Here is a 15,902-nt window from a genome sequence, read left to right on the forward strand (position 1 = left end):
CAGTCGAGGGAACGAGGAGCCGCCACGGGCCTGGCCAGCGGCGGCCGAACATCCCCGAGCCGCTGGAGCTCGGTTAGCGCTTCTCCCCAGGCAGTGGGGGTCCTACGGTTTCGTCTTTGGGGCTGCTCGGCGGAGCTCCAGCCTTGAACTCGGGTGGCGCCGGGGATCCGGGTGCGCAGAGCCAGAGCAGCTTCTGCTGGAGACCTTCAAAACCCACCTGGACCGGTTCGTGTGTCATCTGCTCCAGGTGACCCTGCCTTGGCAGGGGGTTGGACTGGATGAACGCCAGAGGTCCGTCCCAAACCTGACAATTCTGTGATTCTGCGTGTACCGAGGCCGGAGCCAACAGGACCAGCATTGTGGAGAAGGTTTAAAATAAATAGCGTGCTACCCCCCTGGAACAAAGGCAGCCTTCTTTGTGCTGCAAAAATTTGAATCACAGAGCAGTTTGAGTTGAAAGGGACTTAAAGACCATCCAGACTGGCCTCGAACACATGCAGGGATGGGGCATCCGCAGCTTCGCTAGGCAACCTGTGTCAGTGCCTCAGCACACTCACAGTAAATAGTTTCATCCTTATATCTAATCTAAATCTGCCTTCTGTCATTTTGAAGCCATTCCCCTTGTTCTATCATTAGGTGCCCTTTTAAAAAGTCCCTCTCCAGCATTCTTGTAGGACACCTTCAGGTACTGAAAGGCCTGAGTAGGGTCACCCTGGAACCTTCTCTTCTTCAGACTGAACAATGCAAATTCTTTCAGCCTTTCCTCATAGGAGGGGTGCTCTAGCCCTCTAATCATCTTCACGGCCTTTATGTTTGTGTAGCAGAGTTGATTGTGGGGGGAAAGTCAGATTTGTTAGCACATCCCAGGAGCCAGGCTGCTCTTTAACCTGAGCAAATTAACCCCTCTGTTAACAATCTGAGTGCAACTGATTAAAAAGCATTAAGTCGTGGTAAAAATAAAGGCAGCAGTTGTAACCCAGTCCTCAAAAGAGGACCAGTGAACAGTCAGGGTGCCATCAATACACTCACTCATGGCTCCACTTGCCTCCAAATCGGCCACTGTACAGAAGTGGAGAATGTGAGCATTAATAAAGGGTGCATTTAATGTATAAGGACAAGGCCACTGCCAGTATCACCAATAAGAGATCTTAATAATAAAAATAGGCAGCATTTATTTCCCTGATGTATGTGATCCATGCTCAATTTCCCACCATCAGTTTAAGTGTATGAAGGGGTCGTTTTGAGTCTGGGAAAAGTGCCAGGGGTGAGCTGTGCAAATATATATCTATGTTTTATTAAGAGTCCATCCTGGATTTTAGCTAGGCTGTGAAATTGCATGCTGTCTAAGGAGGAGGGACTAAAGATCACCAAGGAGAAAAGACTGACGAGGAGAAAAGGAGAGCAAGACAAAAGCAGACCTGAAAAAGGCAGAAACAAATGGTCATATGTAGGGGATGAGCCTGTCAGGAGGAAGTAGGACATACTGGTTTACAGAAGTCATAAGGAACTCAATCCTGCCTCTGTTCAGGCTCCTCAGAGATGAAGGAGCCAGAAACCAAATGGATCTCATGGCAAGGAACTCTTGCAGCTTTGAGGGGCTTCTCTAGCACAGGGGTAGGGGTGTTTGTGGAGCTTTGAGTTGGAGCCTTTGTATTTCCTGGCCAAGTCTCAAAATTCTCAAATTCACCTTGCTGTGCAGGGAAGCCCAGGCCTCTCATTCATGAGCTTGAAAATCACAAAAGAGCTCATGGCTGAAGTGTGAAGCTCTTGTGACTAGTGCAGGGCCAAGCAGCAGTGGAACATGTGACAGCACAACTCAGAGTGACAAAAACCCTGGGATCACTGAACATCCCTGGGCTGCATTAACACAAACAGCACTCTTGAGCACATCATCTTAAAAATCTGCTTGCAAGAAAGTTGCTGCAAATCCCTATATCCCTTGGTGCCACCTGGAACTGAAAACTTTTCCTTCACATCTCTGGCAGGTGTGGCAGTTTCTGATCTGCCACTGCAGGTGAGAAGATGCCTCCAGCCTGCTTTCTGCTTCTCCAGCAGCTGTTCTCTCAAGGTGCAGGTAAAGGACCTGGTGTTTCTGCAGAGCAGCATAACTGGGAGATAGTTTAATAAACTGGAGCTTCCTCCCACCCCACGCCTGATAGAAGAGGTTGTACAACTTCACATCTACAACCACCCAGACATCACTCCTTGTGGGGCTGAGATGAGGGTCCAGCAAGCAGCTTAGTCCCTGGATCCTGGGAAAGAAAGAGTTTGGAAACTTTTCAGTAGGGCCTGGGAGCTCCCCTCACCGTGCTCTGGAGGTGTGTGCTGGCAGCTGCAGGGGTCAGAAGGCTGGAAGGAAGGAGCATGAATGGATGAAGCATGGTGGAAGCACACACAGGTGAGTAATGAAAGATAAGGAAAAAGATAAGAAACACAAAAGTATTTTCACTGTTGGCCCTCTCCTTGGTGAGGCCAGGTGTCCTCAAAGTCTGGGGGTCCAGGACCCCACTGCTTGGGGACATTACTCTGGCAATGCAGGGAAAGAAGGGGAAATAAGGTGAATTATCTGCTGCCTAAAAGGGACCTGGACTACAGAATCACAAGGGGAAGAGATGGGGCGAGTCAAGAGATAATGCCAACATTAAAAGATAAAATGGATTAACATCTCCTGGCACACAGAGAGCTGCGTGGGTGGAGCAGGAGGTTGCAATAGCTGTTTAAAAGGGAATGAGACAGCTGGACATCCACATATTTTTCCTCTTAAAAAAAAAAAAAAAAATCCATCCCAAAAGCTGAGCTTAGCTGATGCTGTCCTCCAGAGTCCAGGTCAGCCAGCCAGGCTGGCTGTCAACAGTTGGGAGGTATCAGGACAGGCACTCCTGGCTGACCTACATGGGGCTAACAGCTGATTTTTACCCACAGGCTCTAGCAAAAGGTTGCAAAACCAATCCATGGAAAATAGCTCACAATCATATATTTCTATTTCTATTTCAGCCTGGCATTTGAGCTTTAGTGACTGTTGGGAAAAAGGAGGCCACGCTCTGCTTGTCCAAGGCAACTGTTCCAGCGTGTCTGCAGGACAACAGGAACTGTGAGGAAGGGCCTGGTTAGGATGTGATTAAAGAGGTAATTCTCCCTCCCTGTGCAGATGAGAGCTAAGTGTGGCTTAAGTAAATTACTGACTGGCTTGTTACAGCCCTGGCTGAGTTCCCGTGTTGTGCAGGGCCTGGTTTTTTACATCCAATTTGCTTTGAAGCCCAGAGCGTCACAACAGCATTCCAACACCTGCATCTCTGCACTTGTCTGACACCCCTTCTCTGATGGATGATGAGACCCTAGGGACCTGCTGTAGATGGCTCTGAGACACAGGCTAAGCCCCATCAGTTTCCCTAATAGTTTCTGATGTTCATTCCTTGAAAGCTCCCCCCTCCTGACTGTGCTGGTCCATGATTTGATCTTCAGGGACTTGCTGACTGAAAGTCAGAAGCACTTTGCTCTCAGCTGAAGGATTTTTAACAGAGGAACATTTTATTCACAATATGGCATGGATGAGCCTACACACCTTGGGGAGGTTAAAAACCCCCAATTCCCTCTTGTTTCCACCCTTGTTGTGATACCCCTTCAGTTGTCTTTTGGCTCCTGATCTATGCCCTGGGGGGGATCTTAACCCTTCCAGCTCTGTCCCAGCTCCCCCATGTCACAGCCAGAGCTCTGCCCTTTGGTATATCATTTGTATGGGCCATTTTTCTATGGAGTTTAAAATCACTTCTATCACCCCACGGTCTTCACCCCATCTCTTGGTATTTCCCAGGAGGATTGGCCCGAGAGGCTCAGCTGGTAGAATCATAGAATATCCTGCGTGTGAAGGGACTCACAAGGATAATCGAGCCTGACTCCCGTCCTTGCACAGGACATCCCCAAGAATCCCACCATGTGCCTGAGAGCGTTGTCCAAACACTCCTGCTCTGCCAGGCTTGGGGCTGTGATCACTTCCCTGGGGAGTCTGTTCCAGTGCCCCGTGCAACCATTCAATCTAATAATGGCTCCACTTCTGATAACGAAGTGGACTTACAACAGCGGCCCTTTGCACGGGTTATTTTGGGATGCAAACTTACGTGAAGAGGCCACAGGACCTCATATCCCCAAAAAGGGAGGCAGGAATTTTATTTGTTTATGCTGGAACAGCTGCTCGGGACCCAGCGGAGCAGCTGTTGCAGCACCAGCAAATGAAGCTTGCTCCATGGGCTGCTGGAGCATGGCTCTATAGCTGCACACCAAGCCCGTCGTCCCCATCCCGGTATCCCGGGGATGCCGGGTGGCGGCTCCCGGTCCTGGTGGCCGCGGGACCGGGCGGAACGTTCGGCGCGGCCCTTGCGTTCCGGGGGGGAAGGAGCCGCGCGCGGACACCGGCGCCGCCATCATGGCGGCCTGAGGCGCGGCGGGTTCGGCGCCGGGAGCGGCGGGACGGGAGGCCGGGAGCGGAGAGGTAATGCCGGGGCTAGGAGAAGCCTCCCGGGGACAAGGGCGGCGGTGAGGCACCCCCGGCAAATCACCTCCTGCTGCGGGGCTCGGCCCGGTCGGTGGGGCCGAGGGTTCTGCCAGGGGTCTGGGGGGAACGGGAGGGCCGGGAAACCCCCGCCTTCCTGCTGCGGGGTGTGCCGGCCGCTTCCCGCCCCGAAACTCCCTGAGGTACCTTAGCGAGGCCTGACCGGGAGCGAAGCCCCGTTTGTTCCCCTACTTGGGCTGTTGTTACCTTTAGACAAGCTACGTTGGAGTGTCTGCTGTATTTCAGTCACTTCTCACCAGGGTAAGTCGGTTGTGGAAGCAGCGAGGTATTCCTGGTGACACGGGTGTGCACACAGGTTGAAGTAGCACCGCAGTTGTCCGAAGGTTTACTTGGAAAGGGGAAGAGAATTGGCATTCCTTTCCAGCCGGGGCATGGATACTGCGAGCCAGTCTTTTGTAATCTCATACATCAGCGTGTGGTTTGATTACCTGTGAGGGAGGACAATAGAACTGTGAAATCTGAATCTCATTCCCAGCACAGTCAATTCATATTCTGTCCTGAGGAAATTGTCCTCTCTGTGTGTTTCTTCCTTGTGAGCAGAGGGAGCAGCACTGATGTGTTAGGCAGCCACACGGAATGTTCCTGTATTGCAGGGATTTCCCGGTCAGAACTGAGGTGCTGTTCAGCCAGGCTGCACGTGTGCCTCTGATGGAAAGAACCCCAAAGAGACTTTGGGGGCTGAGATATCTCCGGTGGAGAGTGTTAAAGGTTGCCCACTGCAGTTGAGACCATTTGTACCTGCAGGTGTAAGAGAACAGAGTAAAGTGTATTTTTAGAAGGTGACTAATACAGGAAGCTGTCTGTGGTGCCTTCACAAGCCTTAATTTGGTTAGGGCTGGTGAAACAGTGAAACCCCTGTATGACTGTGCTCCCCCACAAGGGTGAATGTGGGCCCAGTGGTCACACAGAACCAGACAGGTTCTCTGCTCTTGGGTTCTCTGGTGTTTGGTTTTCATGACCAGAGTAAAGGTTATGCCCTCTGCTTGATAATTATCCCATACAAACAAACCTCCCTTATCTGTTAAGTTCTTTGTTTGATTTCTGAATAACATGATTGGAAAGTTTTGTCTTAGTTGTTTGTAAACAAACAGCTCATTTTGTGGAACTTGTTAATAAATAGTGGTTTACATTTCAAAAGCAACATGTTGGTGCTGGGAGACAACATGCACACCAGAAATGTCAGGCAGCAGCTGAAGACAAAGACCTCTCTTTACAGGGACTTAAATAGAGCCTTTGTAGAAAGGGTATTTTTATCACTTAAGCTTTCCAGTTAACCCAAAACACTTGAACTGTACAGTGCAGACTGGGGAGCTGCTTCCAGGACACAGTTCTTTTTGCCTTTTGGGTTCAGAAAGCGGTGGGAATTATGGACACACACTGTATCAATAGTCAAAGGAACAGGTGGGATGTGTGGGCATGCAGTGTGGATCAGTCCTTCACAGGGAATTATGTTAGTTGCTGCTTTGGAGCTTTGTAATGAGGAAGGAGGAAGTCAATCAAGTGTATCAATAAGAATCTTTAGAGTTGGCATTATTTGGCAGCATCACTAGAAGAAAAAATCTGAAAACAGCAAGAAATCTAAACTCTTGTCCTACAAGAAAGGATCTGCAAGAGCAGATCCTTTTAGGGAACTGATCAGACAGAAATTTTGTTCGGATACTGTGTGAATAATTTTTACTCCTCAGCTAAATCAGCAGTTGAACCTGCTGGGTTTCTGGCTTGTCCCCTGAATGTTGAAGAAAAGCCTGGCTCTGCTGACACCAAAATGTTGCTATGCTGAGCACCTTCTGGTCCACTGCCAGGCAGAACTCGGCAGAGGAGAAAGGATGTGTTAATATTATGTTATTTTACTGACAGATTGAAAACCTAGAATGGCAGGAGAACAGAAGCCGTCCTGCAATCTTCTTGAGCAGTTTATTTTACTAGCCAAAGGTACAAGTGGCTCAGCTCTGACTGCTCTCATAAATCAAGTGCTGGAAGCTCCTGGGGTTTATGTCTTCGGAGAGCTGTTGGAGTTAACAAATGTGCAAGAGGTAAGAGCTGAGTTTTTATTCTAATGCCCTTTCTGCACTACCAGTATAAGGGATCCCCAGAAGTTTCCACAGGCAGCCTGTGAGTGAAATTGTTGCCAGGAGGGCCCGGTGCAACTTACCTAGGTTGAGAGATGTTTTTGTATAAGTGACTGACCTTGCTTTTGCCTGTATATGTTAGGTGTTAAAGAATACCTATATAAAGCTTTGCTGCCTTAAGGCAATTGCTAACACAGCAAAAACCTGGCAGCAGCACAGTAGCAGTTTTAAGAAGGCATTTTGCCAGCCAACAAGGGAAAAATCCTTTTCTACTCCTTTACTGTCCTGGAAAGCAGAACTTCAATGCTCTCCAAAAGTCTTTGTGAACAGATGTCTAGTGTATCAGGCCTGGGTGGCAACCAAATCCAGACAATTTCAAACCGAGGTGGAAAGTAAGTTCCAGAGCTTTTGCTGAGAATGCGTTGCCAGCCCCAGCCTCTACTACAATGAAGGAATCTAAGTTGAGTATCTCTGCAGCTGGAGTAACACAGTGTACAGCAAGTTTGGCTTTCCAGACAGGCTCTTAAATATGCCTAAAAGTGCCTCAAGGGTTATTCAGCATCAAATCACAAGTACTGTTTTTTTCCTGGATTTGTGTGCAGCTAATGGTATTAAAAACCCAATCAATAAAAATCACTGCTTGGTGCTGCCGGTATTCCAGTGAAGTGTTTGCAGGCAAGAGAAGAGCTGTTACCTTAAATGCACTCAAGTTACAGTGTCCCAGCTTGCTTTGCTTTGAAGATGTGGTGGCTCTGCAGGTAAACTGTCCTAGCTTTCACAGGATGCTTAACAAGCCATCACTATTGCCTGCTTGCTTATCACCTGATGAGAGGAGCTGGCCCTGTAGGTTGTCAGCTGAAGTTAAAATTTGCTTTTTCCTTTTACCTCCCAAGATGCCACAAAGCGCTTGACAGTCCAAACTGGAGTTAAGTTCCAGTGCACAGAAATGGCTGGATCATCTTGACTAGATCTAAAGCTGCTGAAATTTGCTGCTCCTGAGGCCTTAGAAGGGGTCCAGCTTGGATAATTGCTTTTCTGGGTACTGCTTGTCCTGTGCCTACATAAACCGTTCTCTGGAGAAGTTGCCTATCAGGGTTGTGTTGACCATGTTATGTGACATTTCTTTTCTCCCCATCCAGCTTGCTGAGGGGTCTAATGCTGCTTATTTCCAGCTGCTGAACCTGTTTGCGTACGGAACGTACCGGGACTATGTAGGTAAGAGACTGCTGCCCATTTGCAGAGTGTGGGACTGGGTCACCCTTTAAGATTGTCAGAGGCAATTCTTGGCTTTCTTGGATGCCTGGTGTGGTATGGCTGGGTGAAAGTATCCAGGAACAGAACTCTCTTAGGAGGAGAATTGTCCATAGGGCGTCTGGGTCATGTCTGCTTTTTAGTTGCTAAAAATGAAAGCAAGGGCTGGAGACTATAGTGTGTTACTGGTTTGGATGGGACTGCAGCACTGGGTTGAACTGGTCTGCAGCAGAATTCACTGACGTGCACAGGCCACTTACCTGTGTGGAGGGCAATTCCAGACATCCTTATGGAAATTTAGATGACACTAGCTATGGAAACTGCAGAAAACTTAGACAAAATTGTTCTGCATTATGTATAAAACTTATATGCTTTGTGAGATAACCTTTTATTCCATGACGGCATTGCAGAAACAAAATGAATAATTTCTTAGCTAAAATACAAGTCGAAATAATGACTTTTATACAGCTTTAGAAAGACTTTGTGTGAATCATCTTTGTATCTGTTGAAATGTGCTTTTATCTCTGGTGCTTATGCTTCCATTCTGCTACAATTTAATGCTTCATTTGTGGGTAGCAGCCTCATCCAGACCATTACAAAGTGTGACAAATAATTCTGTCTTACTGCTGGTTCTCTGTGTGGTGGATAAGCTATCTAGTTCCTGTAAGGAGAAGTGGCATCTGTAAATGCAAGGACTGGAAATTCCAGTGTCTGTGAAGCAACCTGAGCCTCATGAATTCTGTGACCGATTAGAGGATGTGTTTGCTGTCCATGGCTCTTGTGTCATAGCATGTGACAGCACGGTCCATTCTTTTTTTTCTAGTGAAGAAAGGGGGAAAAGCAGTCAAAATGTAGAGTATTGAATGAGGTGGGATGGATGGGAGAACTTGAGTGGCCCTGAAACACTAATTTCCATTAAAGTAGATATTTTAAAGAGTTTCTTAGCTTTGGAGAACTGCCAGTTTCCTTTCTCTTTTTAAATATTCATGAGGCACATGGATATAATACAGTGACAGTGTGGCCATCTAGATTAATAATTTCTCCTCTCTTCCTCAGCCTGGTACTTCACACTTCAAATTCTGCAGCTCCTCAGAGAAGTAAAACCAGCTGTATTTGCAACCAGATCAGCAAAGGGGGAAGATTTTTTTCTGTCAGCTTGTTAATGAAATAAAAATTACTTGGTAGAAACAAAGCCATTGACCAACTGTTTTGGCAGGGCACCAGTTGTGAATTACCTTCTAATTCCAGAACCAGAATTACTAAAGAAGCAGAGAGGAATGGAATTGCCAAGTTGTTCTTAACTTTTCCCCTTCTCTCCCTGGGTATGCCAATTTGTGCAGCAGAAGCACGCTCTGTTCAGCAGCACCCACGATTAGCTGGAGGTGTTCAGTCTTTCACGGTGTAGTGTAGCATAACTAGCCTGAAGTTCTGCAGCCTAGATTATGTGATTTTCCAAGTAAAGTCCTGAGTCCTGTCTTTTTGACATTAACAGCAAACAAAGATAACCTGCCTGAATTAACAGTGACTCAGAAGAACAAACTGAAACACTTGACGATCGTAAGCCTGGCTTCCCGAATGAAGGTAAAGTGCGTGGGGTGTGACAGCTGTTGTCTCTTTTTTTTGGTTTAGAAAATGGCATCCATTCCAGAGCACTGAAGTTCTATCAGACTGCATGGGTACTCACAGAAAAATCCTGTACTGCTAAAGTACCTGTAGGGTACAGTGTTCTCTCCTGGTGCATTTGGGATATTAACTTAATGGACTTCCATGGGTGAAGTGTGGGCGGTGTCTGAACTGATGTACAGATTGGTCAGGAAGGTCTGGAAACTTTGTATGGCTTTTTTCACTGCTGGAGATCGAGAATCATTCTTAAAAACACTGATGTTTTGTTCTAGAGAAAATTAAGCAGCACTCTTTTAATTTCTTCTACAATCCCATTTACCTTTTTTCTTCTAGAATGTGCTATACCAAAGCTTCAGGAATTACCAAAGTTGTGCCAGAATATTTCATAGCCTTGCAAGCATTTATTCTGCCATGATCAGTCAATGCTGCACCTGCAGGTCAAAGTGTGGGATACAATAAACATTTGAGTCTTGACCTTCTGAGACTTAGCCATTCATTTTGGCTCTAGGACTGTTAACTTACTCTTGGTCTTGCTGTTTTTAGTGCATTCCCTATTCTGTGTTGCTGAAGGACCTGGATATGAGGAATCTGAGGGAGCTGGAAGATCTCATTATTGAAGCGGTTTATACAGATATTATCCAAGGGAAGTTGGATCAACGAAACCAGGTGTTAGAGGTGGATTTTTGTATTGGCAGAGACATTCAGAAGAAGGACATCAGTAACATTGTCAAAACACTCCAGGAATGGTGAGGCAGTCTCTCCACCCTCCTTGTTCCTTGTACATAGCTTGTCCTGTTTTTCCCCTCAGAGTTTCAAGTGCTGGCTCAATTTCACCATGTTCCATTAATCAGGAGTCTTGTGCTATAACTAGACACTTGGAGGAGGAGTCTTTTGGGCAAGTTTTCCAAGATCCCATCTGGGATTCAATTTGTTTTATGTATCAAGCCAAACTGTACCACATTGTGAGCTTCTGCTCTCACTGTAGCTTTTACATGGCAGAACCCCAGTGAGGAGTCGAGGACTTTTTGCAGAAAGAGGTGCCAAACTGGACTCATGGTTCTGTGGTAGGAACTGCTCCACCTTTGTACTGCAACACTTGATAATGAAGACAGAAGTGTTACTTTTCAGCCTTTTTCGCTATGTTGAGAACTGTGTGGGCAAATTCCAGAGAATCACAGCTCTTTGGATGGGATGTCTTCAAGTTTGAAATTTCAGGTGGCTTTGTCTTCTCTTTGTTCCTGCAAATGCAGCCTGTCTGCAACTGTAGTGGGACTATGGTATTATCTCTTGTACTTTTGCCAGGAAGCTGTTTCTCATATTTTTGTAAGATTCCCTTCCCACCTAAAGAAATTCCCTCATAGACTGTGGAGCCCATGGCAGGTCCTGAGTTGCCTGGGAATTGCTTCGTAGTTGCTATGGTAATGAGTGCATGAAAAGTAATTAAACTGCTGGGCAAATATGCTGTCCTGTGGTGGGGGCAGGTTTTTTGCTTCTCTGCTCCAACTCCCTCAGTCCCATCGTGGTGGGAGGGCTCTGGCAGCTTCCAGGACCTTGCAGCATTGTTTGGAAGGTAACAGTGAAGCCACTGCCAGTTCCCTTTTTGTCTTCTCCAGTTCTGAGTTCCGTGCTGAGTGCTCTTGTCATTTGAAAACTTAACAGGAAGGAAGATTATCTCAATATTACTTTTTTCTTTAATTTTAAAATTTTACATTGAAATACTGTGTTGCATCCTGTTTAAGCTGTAATTCTGACTGAAAAGGCAGATGAAAGTGCATTGAACCTGCACTTTGATGGTAAGAGTAACGCAGACTCTCTAGAGAATGCTGAGAAATGCATCGAGTACACAGCAAAGCTTTTTCTTGCCAGCTTTTTGCAACTCTAAGCAGGAAGTATAATTTTAATAATCTCTTAAACTTTTAGATGAGCGTGACTTTTCAGATTGCCTGATTGAGCTTCTCCAAAGAGAACTTGTAAACATTGTTTGACATTGTTTGTATCTTGCAGGTGCGATGGTTGTGAAGCAGTGCTTTTAGGAATTGAGCAGCAGGTACTTAGAGCCAACCAGTACAAAGAGAACCATCACCGAACTCAGCAGCAGGTAGAGATGGAGGTGGGTACAGAGTCATCTCAGGCCTTTATGCTGTTGGATAAACGTTTGTTTGCTGAAGGAAATAATCTGGTTGATGGTCACAGCTCTCAGAAGAAGGCTAGCAATCAAGCAAATCAGGCGTGGGGTAGGAAGAAAACACATCTGCTTCTGAGTGCTAGTGAGACCACAAACATCAAATTTGCCCACTCTGAGCAGATTGGAACTTTTTAAAAATAAATTTAGGCTAGGTGACTGCACTAATTGTGGTTTCCTGTATTGATTAGTTAGGAAAACTGTGCTTTTACTACAGTTCTTCGTTGCAATTCTGTTCCTTTCATACAAGTCGGGCAGGAAGTCAAAAACACTTCTCTTTGTTAAACCTGGAAGTGGAGTTAACAAAAATCTCTGGAGTCTGAATGGCTTTTACAAAAAGTGCCCGCGGCAGCTCCCCCGGGGTCGGCCGGCCCTGGCGCGCTCCCGCCGTTAGGTGGCAGCACGAGCCCGCGGTCCAGCCCGGCCGTGCGCCCGAACCTCGGCTACGGCCGCTGGGAAGGTGGGGATGGGCCTCCCGAGACGCTGCATCAGGGGTTATCATCCCTGCCGGGTTTATGTGTGCATCTCCTTGGCGGCTTGATCGGCATCCATAGCACATTTGGTTTGCCAGATGCCTTTGGCTTGGAGTTGGCACACCTGACTCCCAAACCTTGGGGGTTTTTTTAAGGTTTGCTGAGTATATTTGTGGTGAGCCCTACAGAGTTCCAGGGGACAGAGGATGGTGCTTAGTGCTGTATCTCTCCTTTTCAGCCAGAGTAGCAGAAACATTACTGCTGCTTCCCACAAAACCAATTTCTGTTCCTGCTTCTTAGCAAATACCTGTGTCTCAGACAGCCAGCTAGCCCAAATGGCATTTCTTCTTTTTGGGTTCTGTCCTGAGAGTAAATTTTTCTTTCACTGTCTCCTTTGCCCTTCCTGCTTCTGGCCAACAGAATGGTAGGATGGCTCCCTTCTGCACCAAGGCAGCAGTAGGTCTCTCCAGCCAGACAGAAGGGTGGTACAATATTGTACCATTGTCTCTTAGGCAAAAAAGTAACCCCTAGTTATTCCAGACTGGAAATACTATCAGCTCTGTCTGTAAGTGAGGATGAAACATTACCTTTATTAAACTCAAATGCAGAGCATGTTACTGCTGGGAGAATCTCTTTTATAATCTCCACTCATATAGTCCAGGGGTTTTTCAGTATGTTTATGAACAGAGTGTCTGCTGTGAGGGGAGGAAGAAGCAGGTGCTGATTCACTCTCTCTTCTTGGCCAGGTCACAAACATAAAGAAAACATTAAAAGCTACAGCCTCATCGTCGGCACAGGAGATGGAACAGCAGCTGGTAGAGCGAGAGTGCCCTCCACACACAGAACAAAGGCAGCCCACAAAGAAGATGTCCAAAGTCAAAGGGCTGGTCTCCAGCCGTCACTAGAACATCCCATCTAAATGTCATTCGGTTAGGAATGACAACAGGAGGAGCAAAAAGGGCCTGTGTCTCCTTTTTCAGTGGGTTCTGGGCCAGTCCCTTCCCGGCTGGCAAGTAAAAGCCCTGTTTGAATACAGCTCTCAGTTAGCAGCACCTGGCTAAGTTACACTGTGCAGCCCTTATGAGTTTTCAGGGTGTAGCTGTTCTGGTCCTGTCAAGAGGGACTTTAAAGAAAGGGACTAACCAAAAGGGGCAGGAAAAAACCAAAATATCTGTGGACCGTTTTGCTCCCTCCCAGCTAGTTTCATTGCTGCTTAACCTTGAGGAAGCTGCTGTACTAAATCAGATCATGGGAGAGCTATAGCAAGCATCTGAATCCCGGGGTTGAAGTGTGGCTACCAAAGCCAGGCTGGGAGCGAGGAAGCCATCAACACAGATCTTTTCATTCCCAAAGGGATTGCAGGAAGGTTTCTAGGCCAGGAACTGCTTTACATGGAAGTCTTCAGCCTTTCCACTACCCCTGTCTATTTTAAACTGGGGTGAAATTCACACTACCTCGCTCTGTGAAGATGAGTTCCAGTGCTGGGCTGTTTACTTAACTGTCTGTTTACTGCCCTTACTAAACCCTTTAATCTCTCACAGATTTAAAGCACTGTTCTGCATCTCTGAGGCATCAGTACAATGAGGAGGAAGCAGGCTGCTCTTTCACACAGTCCTTGCAGGTGGTTAGGGGCATGCTAGAAACTGTTCCTCCTGAATGTGATGTGACCTCCCAGAGCTGCTTGTGAGTTGTTTCCCCCATTGATTACCTTCAAAGGGTAATGTATTTGCTCTTCCTTGGATGCTGGCAACAGTGGGAGAGGAGCCTGTTTGTCATCGAGGCAGGCTGGTGGCCCAGGACCCACTGGCAGGGGTCGCAGCAGCATCCCCTTGCTGAAGCAATGGACTTGACTAGTCTTTCTGAATTTTGAACACTTTCAGGTTGTATTTTCCTCCCCCTTTTTTTTTTTTTTTGTACATTGTTGTGAATCTAAAGCATTTCAGCCTTTGTTTTGTGGGGTTTTTTGTATTTGTTACAAACTAACTTCAGGTGATTTGCACCTAGTTTGGCAAGATGTGGGGTTTTTTTTAAGGGGGAGGCATTGGAACAGCAATTCATAAAAAAGCACATTTTAGAAAAAAAATTAAAAATGCTGATTTAATGTCAGAGTCTGGAGTCTTGACTTTGAGGCTGTTTTAGGCTTGTTGTCCAATGGCACTTGTTCACTTTAGCATTCATTTGATTCTTGGTGTATGTTGACCGAAGGTCTGGCTGATCTCCCTGATGCATCTGGGAGATAGGGAAGCCTTTTCACATTTTGTGAGTAGTTTGTCTTTGCCCAGATTCGTGCAGAAGGATCTGTGGCAAAGCTGGTAGCTGAGCACTGTGTCCTGAGCCTAAACAGCTATGATGCCTGGTTATGGGAGGTTTGTAGTTGTGCTCTGTCTTAGGCCAGTCATTTCCTTCCTTTGGGTCTAGCAGAGCGCTGCTTTGTAGTTTGGCCCCTGCATTTCACTTCTGTAAAGAAGCAGGCAGGGGAGCTGTTTAAGCAGAGGACTGTGACAATGCTCCAGTCCTGCAGCCAGCTGTCACCTGCACTTGCTTGTGCAACGCACGTGCCTTGGTCTTATTGCTGCCAGAACTCTTTGCCATCTGCATTTGCCGTCCTCAGTCACAGGACTTGCTCACTTGTGAAAGTAACTCCCTCTCCTTTTCTTCTCCTGCAGTGCAGGCACACCAGCTTCTAATCTGGAGAGGAAGATCTAAATACCCTCCCTCCAGCTTCCTCTGGGTCAAGTCCCAAAAACTTCTGATTCTGGTCAGGCTTCTGACTCTTTACCAGCTCTCTCTCCCCCTAGACATGCAACAAGGATGTTAAGTGGATAAGCCCAGAGCATGAAGCCTTCACCAGTAGCTCAAGGGAACTGCTTCCCAAGCAGTGGCAGTATTAGCTCCTGTTTCAGCTTCTCCCAGTGTTTAGCTGACAGCTTCTCAGGAGGTGCAGGTGGACTTTGTGTCCCCAAGTCTGTGTGATGGAGATGGACTGGGTCTGTTTCTGGCTTGCTGCATGGACAGCTGTAACGTGTTGGTCATCCAGTTCCTCACTGGATTTGACTGGTGAAGAGATCCTCTATGGTCCTCTTTCCTTTCCATTTTTAATATCAGTCCTGCAAAGAGGCAGGAGGAATACAAATGCCTTTGGGAATCATTTTAGCCCCTCATCAAGCCACAGTCTGCTGAGGAAGTCGATGTGAGTTTGGCACCCTTGGTGTTTATTCCTTGCCAGTTACAGGAGTCACATTAGTTTGCTGATGCTTTTTTAGTGGTTGGAAGTTTATGAGTTTGTTCTTACGTTTTTGCTGTTCTCAAGACCTGGCTGGGGGTGAGGATCTTATTTATGCTTTGGTACACGTTGCCTCTGATCAGCAGAGCAGCAAGGGAGGAAATAGCACTTTGAATAAAGTGCTGTCCCATGTCTAATGGTGACAGAGGATGGAGAAGGGACTGGGGTATTGGAGGGGATGGAGCTGTTTGCATGTTTGGCTTTCCTGGTAAGCCAGTGAAGGGCTTGGTGCCGCAAAAGGCGGGGGATGTCTGCAATGAGCCCAGTCTGAGATGAGTCATTAACAAATGACATGCACAGAGTACCTGGGGGAGGCAAACAGCTCTGCAGCAGCTGGTTAATGAATCTGGCTTGAAGGAAAGAGTTAGAAGCTATTCCAGGAATGAAGCAGAAGGCAGAGTTGTTAACAGGCAAGGATGCAGGAGGTGCTGTGCTGTTTGAGAAGGACAACAGA

At 46.9% G+C, this 15,902-nt stretch overlaps 1 protein-coding gene across 1 annotated transcript; it reads left to right on the forward strand.

Annotated features, from left to right (window-relative positions):
* Positions 1 to 4,383: 4,383 nt before the first annotated feature.
* COPS7B (COP9 signalosome subunit 7B) lies at positions 4,384 to 14,266 on the forward strand. The gene is made up of 7 exons (XM_048315032.1): positions 4,384 to 4,486; positions 6,425 to 6,600; positions 7,776 to 7,851; positions 9,380 to 9,468; positions 10,054 to 10,256; positions 11,515 to 11,620; positions 12,912 to 14,266. Exons 2-7 carry the CDS (start codon positions 6,439 to 6,441, stop codon positions 13,068 to 13,070), a joined length of 795 nt encoding a protein of 264 aa, XP_048170989.1. The 5' UTR covers positions 4,384 to 4,486; positions 6,425 to 6,438; the 3' UTR covers positions 13,071 to 14,266.
* Positions 14,267 to 15,902: the final 1,636 nt, after the last annotated feature.

Source organism: Corvus hawaiiensis, chromosome 10, assembly GCF_020740725.1.
Source record: "Corvus hawaiiensis isolate bCorHaw1 chromosome 10, bCorHaw1.pri.cur, whole genome shotgun sequence".
Classification (NCBI taxonomy): Eukaryota; Metazoa; Chordata; class Aves; order Passeriformes; family Corvidae; genus Corvus; species Corvus hawaiiensis.

Bases quoted from the DNA above. Each gene is read 5' to 3' on its own strand.
- COPS7B (XM_048315032.1), top strand. From the start codon at position 6,439: ATGGCAGGAGAACAGAAGCCGTCCTGCAATCTTCTTGAGCAGTTTATT. The intron at 7,852-9,379 runs GTAAGAGACTGC...TGACATTAACAG, and splicing joins AACGTACCGGGACTATGTAG to CAAACAAAGATAACCTGCCT. The intron at 9,469-10,053 runs GTAAAGTGCGTG...TGCTGTTTTTAG, and splicing joins GCCTGGCTTCCCGAATGAAG to TGCATTCCCTATTCTGTGTT.